We start from the raw sequence: 6,000 nt of genomic DNA on the forward strand, positions 1-6,000 counted from the left end.
TGTAGACCTGAAAGCTTGCAAGTTTCCTGCTCACAGTTGTATAGTTTTCACTGCTGGAACTTTCCTTTTATTGAGAATTAGAGCTGCTCTCCTTAATCCATCTCAAAGTGCTTCTGATTTGCTTGTTTTGATGAACGCGGGAGTAGAGCCCTTTTTATTATGAGAACTCAGATCATCTAGCTGGTTAGGTTGTAGTCCTCATGGCGAATGTCTGTATGGTTTGGTTTAGTTTGGTTTCTGTATGGCCCAGCTACTGAAGATACCATCAATCCCCCATTGAAATGGAGCACTGAACTTCAAGGAGTAGTGAGCTCTCCCAAAAGCTCAGAAGAAATAAAATCAGGGCTTTGAGTTAATTTGAACATGAGTACTATCTTCTAGGGCATCTGCTGAATCCCAGCCCTGTTAGGGTAGAATATTGTTCAGTTTCTGTATTGCAGGAACCTCTCATGTTACCTTCTAAGTGATTATTATTATTCATTCACTCAGCAGCCAGGTTTGCAAGGGATGCAAACACCAGTAATTTGGCAGCACATTATTAATTCTAACACACGTCAGTGTGTTTTGCATTCACGCTAAATCTACTTTTAAATATGACACTGTAATCTAAGATCATCCATTGGGAGATAGGCCTCATCAAAGAACTGGAATCAATAGAAAAAATGTTCTAATTGTGTCATTATGGCCTGGCTGGAGTCAACAAAAAAGCAGCAGGCTTCTTGAATGAAGGCCTGCAGGAGACTGTTCACTTTTGTAGCTGTGGGTTAATTTAGTTTAAGTGAATGTGGTAATGGTTTAAGTGAATGTGTACCACTTACAAAAATCAGAAGTGGGTAGCAGCAGGATTTGCTCAAGTATGAGTTGGAGAATATTTGTTTAAAATTCCTTGTACAGCTTTACAGGTGTAAATCTTGAAATGAAGCACCGTCTGTTGCTGCATCATGCATTTCTTTTGATTCACTTTAGCCTTTGCTCATACATACCCTGTGCAGCTGCAGCCAGGTCTCTAGTGAGTAATACTGAATAATTTCCTCCATGAAATTTCATTCCTACAAGGGCAAAGTTACATCATAGCCCAACTGCATACAAACAAATTACCCAATACCAGGTACGCTTGCTTCTTTTGATGGAACTTTCTGTGAAGTAGCCCTCCTAAAGGATGTTTATAAGGGATCCTCCAAATCTCATGTTGTTCTACTTCTCTTGCATTTGTAAAGTAACAAAAATGTAATCATAATGTGTTCAGCTTCACAGAAAGCTGAACAACAATGTATGCGAAATTCTTGGTTTTCAAACTATTATTTTTCTGGCAGACTGTTTGTGCCTGAAGCCAATCCCCATTTGCAGTATGGACTGTATTTTATATTTGTCTGTGACTCAATGACAGCTTTTCTTTTTCCTTAACCATACTTCCTACGGTTTTTGCAATTGCTGGTACCAGATCAAGGGTAGAAATAAAGCTAGAAGTTTTATTAGTTTCCTTTCATAGTATCTACTTATAGAAAAACACTAAAATATATTCATATTTCAGTCATGTTTCAGCTGAAAGAATGCTAGTATTGCTCTGAAACAAACTGCAGGATCTCATCAGATTGCCTGTTATCACCAGTGTTATTCTGAAAATGATCTGGGTTTAATATGATCAGTTTTTCTGCAGTTAGTGCTGCTTTCTATAAGAAATATTCTAACCAGAGAGACTCTGTGTCTTTCCACCAGAGTTAGTTTAAGCTGAATCAGGTTGCATTCTCTATAGTCTTGCTTCTCTTTTTTGCCTCCTTCCTGTTGCAGTGGAAGTACATTCAACTCTCTTCCACATTAAAATAACCTGTCCTAACTCCAGGACTCCTGACTTCTTTTATTTACTGCCAACTCTTTCTTTTCATTGAGTATTCTCTACACAGACTATCTGTTGAACTCCTCCACCAGCTCCATTCCCTGTCATTTCAGATCAACTTTCCTTTCATTGTGATTTATTGACATGTTTTTTGCCAAAGTTTAACTTCTCTGCAATCACATTCCAGGCTCATTGCCACACCTAACATCCTTGCCCATCAGCTGCATTAGTCTCAATCAGCTGCTCTCTGTGAGATACCTTTTCCATCTTTAACCTCCATGACATTCTTTTCCAGGTTCTCATAACTCTTCCCTTTCTCCTAAAAATTTTTCTTCTTCCTCTTTCTTGTGGGAACTTTGCTCTTGGTTCCCTTTTCCCTATATAGCTAATTTATGAGGAATCTCATCCATGCACAGAAGCTACTAGGCTATGATTATTTTGCTGAAAGATCTGTACATCAGCTTCTGTGCTCAAAATCTACAAAATAAATCTTAACCTATGCCACTGGTCACATCTTCACAGCCATCGAGGCAAAAATTCAACGCTGACACCAGAGCTGCTCTTTACCCTTTTCCTAACCTCTGGAGAGAAAATTAATGTTGCCATCCACATCCATTCCTAAGACATCATCTCTGATACGGTCTTTTATTCAGGTCTTTCCATTCACTTCATCTCAATCTTGCAGGCTATTTGTATCATAGCTCTAGGATACAACCTGTCATGTCCAGCCGGACTGAAGACTCATTTCCTTCCTTTCTCTGACTCTAAATACCCATTTGTATTGCTCATTGACTTAATCTGTCAGTAAGTACATTCATGCGCTCTTTCAGGACCTACCTGTCAATGTCCAAAACTGCTTATTCTCAATGCTACCTATTAAATCAGATGTTCTCCATGCCCACAACGGGGGTGGTAGTATGATCAATTCTTATCCTACAGACAATATAGTCCTTGCATTTCTCTGTTTTCTGTTCTGTCTTTATCAAGCTGTTCTTCCTTATTCTTATACGGCAAGGTATTTCAGACACGCTTTTTCCTCGTGTCTTTGTGTAGCTTTTGACACAACCACCACCCACAGTAATCATGGTAAAATACATGCTTGTTATCTCAGCACCTTTCCTTCTGTCCCATTTGGTTGTGATATCGGAGGGACAGATTCCACCCTCAGTAACACAGAAATGCAGTTGGTTCACAAACGCCTGTGCCAGGATAGTGCTTGTTACAAGGGCTGTAGCTCAAAGTTGATAAGCACTGCTGGAGGTAACCATCAAAGGAAGACAACTGCCTATGTAATATTTTGCTTCTTTTTTAGGGCTGCTTCCCAGTTTCAGTATTTGAAAATAAGTAGAGAAGAAAGCTTTACAGTAACTGGTTCCCTAGGAAGTTTCCCTCAGAGTATGAAGGTTTCAGCAGCCTGCATGGGATGACAGGCCCGTGTTGGAACTGCCATCATTTATTTAGTCTGTTAGTGGTCAGCACCAGAACCTAAAAGGAATAAAACAAAAAGGAACTCTCCAGAGAAGGCTCACTGAGTAACCTGCCCATATTGAACTTACTTCCAGGCTGAAGTACACACCCTAATGAGTCGATTACTGCAGTTACATTCCTGCCTTTTTCTAAATAGAGTAAAAAATGTTCAATTTTATGTCCTCTGCCTTATGTGTTAAAAGCTAATGGAGGTTCTTACTTCAGTCAAGTGGCAAGAACTTTGCCCATGGAACAGGAAGATCTAAATTCTGTTCTTGTCTGTGAAGTACAAAAAGCTGAAACCATGACAGTTGCAAAAGCCTTGGTGAACTTCCAAGTGAGTACAGCAGTTACACAGTTTAACCCAGAACCTGTGACCAGCTAGGTATGTAACTTAAAAAAAAAATAGTATCTGCAAAGATATTCTAATTGTTATTTAAAAACAAGGAAATAACATGCGGACTTTAATGTGCTAGTTTGTTGATGTTTCAATTCTAAATAGTCTTTGTAATAAATAAATAAATAAATATTCAAAGAATAAAAATAATCCCACACATGATAGTGTTCAAATGAAAACAGAAATTAAAGCAAGACTCTAGGAATACCTGTGGTGGCAGTACTAAGCTGGAAGCCAATCTTGTCAGTCATTTCATGACTGATATGCAAAATCAACTTAATTGTTAGTAGTGGTAAGGCATAGAGTACATTCACTATTGCAGCTGAATACTATTTAGAGTAAAATACTGAAGATAAAATTTCCTGGGACAATGTAGCTTTATGCAAGTGAATACCATCATTATCTTAAATATGGAATACCCTATGATGGACTAATGAGATAATTAGCTAATTTAAAACAGTAATATTGCAGATTTAAAGCATTGTCAGCTTTTCCGAACAGTGTGGTATGCTTATTTTTAACTTGCCCTTTTCTAATTGAATCATTTAAAGGTCTGATTATTTCTACATTCATTCTTTTTATTTCCTTCTTTGGACCTATTAGGTTCAGATGGAGTTTCGGAAAAGCTGGGAGCGGTGGAGATTGGAACATTTGTATGTCCAGAGAGACAGCAGTATGAAACCTCTGAAGTGTCCAGCCAACAGCATCAGTAGCGGAGGCACAGTAGGCAGTAGTGTCTATGCTGCCACTTGCCAGGCCACATTCAGCTAAGATTTCTGAAGGTGAATCAGACTGAGAACAATGAACTGTATAATATACCTGAAAACCCTTAAATACCCAAGCAAGTGGCTTAAGTGTGTCATCTCCAGCAAGAAACTTAAGTATATGCTGCTCATTGCCTGCAGGCTGTTGGACAAAGGTTTCTAGGGAGAGCAATCTGCTAATATAATCAACACATCAGAGGAAAAATTGATCATGTCTAAAGTAAGTTAAAAGAGTTTCTTCCTATTTGCACGCAAGGCCTCCAGGTGTCCAAAACTTAAGCATAGCATTGATCCAGTCTGAAACCACAGGGTCAATGGCTTATTACTGTTGAGTAGGCGAGCTGAGTGATCAACTGATTAAATTACAAGGATACAGAATATGATTATTGAAAAAAAAAATTTAGACTTTTACGGGGATAGGGTAAGGTACTATTACCAGTTTTAGAAAGAACTTAGTGGGACATGTGTTTTAGGGGAGAATCAGTTTTGTAATACGCTTTCCAAGCCTAAAGTTCAAAATATGCTTACCTGTTTTAGTAGGTAGGTGAAGAACAGCATTCTGAAGATCTATAACTGCAGCAGGTAGTGTGGTGTACATTCCTGAGTGCTCTTTTTAAGCTTCACTTGAAAAAATTAAACCAAAACCAGTATCTAGTAGGGGGGCTCTTTTTTATTAATAGGTCTCTGTTGACACTGATAGAAATATCCCCTGTATGCACAGTCCTTCAGCTTTTACATGACACTCTGCCTCTCCAGTTGCGTGCAGAAGTCAACCTGCAGTCACAATTGGTCTTACCAGACTTCACCTGCTTGGGACAGATTTGGCAATTCACAGTGTGGGCTCACTCTTCTCTGGTCTCTTCTCTAGCCTTGTCCGATTTCTGCAGGCCCACGAGCTACCTGCCAGGTGCCCTACCCGGGGTGGCAGGCAGGCGGGCAGGTTTCACCAGGCATGTCAAGGGCTGCATTTTCAGCACGGCGGACAGCTCCAGCTGCCCACCACCTCCCCGGCTTGCCCTCAGTGGAGTTTGGGAAGCCCCCACAGCACAGCACCCAGAGCTCGATGGGCTTGTGTCGCCTGCTAGAATCTGCAAGGGCTCTCGCAGAATATGCATCTATGCTGCTAATTAGCAGTCACCCTTGCTGCTGTTTACATGAGTTGCTGGAGAAAAAAATGGGGTACCTTTACAAGCAGACCTCGGTCTATTGCATCACTTAATAACAGACATTACGTATTTTTACTCAGCTTAGATATTGTGGCTCCCTTTACAACAGAGACAAGGCGCGAGATACTATGTCAGAGAATATCCCTGCCCATAGCCTTCCTGTAATGAGTAGCTGCCATAGCCTAGCAGTTAACTGCTCAGCAGAGAGAGAAAAAGAACATATTTTCAAGTCCCTCTTTGCACTTGAGTTCACATCCCCCAATGCCAAGAAAATGGACTGGATATTCTGGGATGTAATTCAGCATCTTCCCTGCCTGAAGCTAGATTGCTTTGCATGGAATTATTTAATCATTGTATTAGAATTCAAATTGC

At 40.0% G+C, this 6,000-nt stretch overlaps 1 protein-coding gene across 1 annotated transcript in view; it reads left to right on the plus strand.

The window, feature by feature from the left end:
• Positions 1–4,469, plus strand: part of GLP1R (glucagon like peptide 1 receptor) — a 54,369-nt gene extending 49,900 nt beyond the window's left edge. Inside the window, exon 12 of the mRNA XM_035562860.1 lies at positions 4,302–4,469. Coding sequence (XP_035418753.1) covers positions 4,302–4,469 — 168 coding nt within the window. The remainder of the gene's footprint in view (positions 1–4,301) is intronic.
• The last annotated feature ends 1,531 nt before the right edge of the window (positions 4,470–6,000 follow it).

Source organism: Cygnus atratus, chromosome 3 (genome assembly GCF_013377495.2).
Source record: "Cygnus atratus isolate AKBS03 ecotype Queensland, Australia chromosome 3, CAtr_DNAZoo_HiC_assembly, whole genome shotgun sequence".
Classification (NCBI taxonomy): domain Eukaryota; kingdom Metazoa; phylum Chordata; class Aves; order Anseriformes; family Anatidae; genus Cygnus; species Cygnus atratus.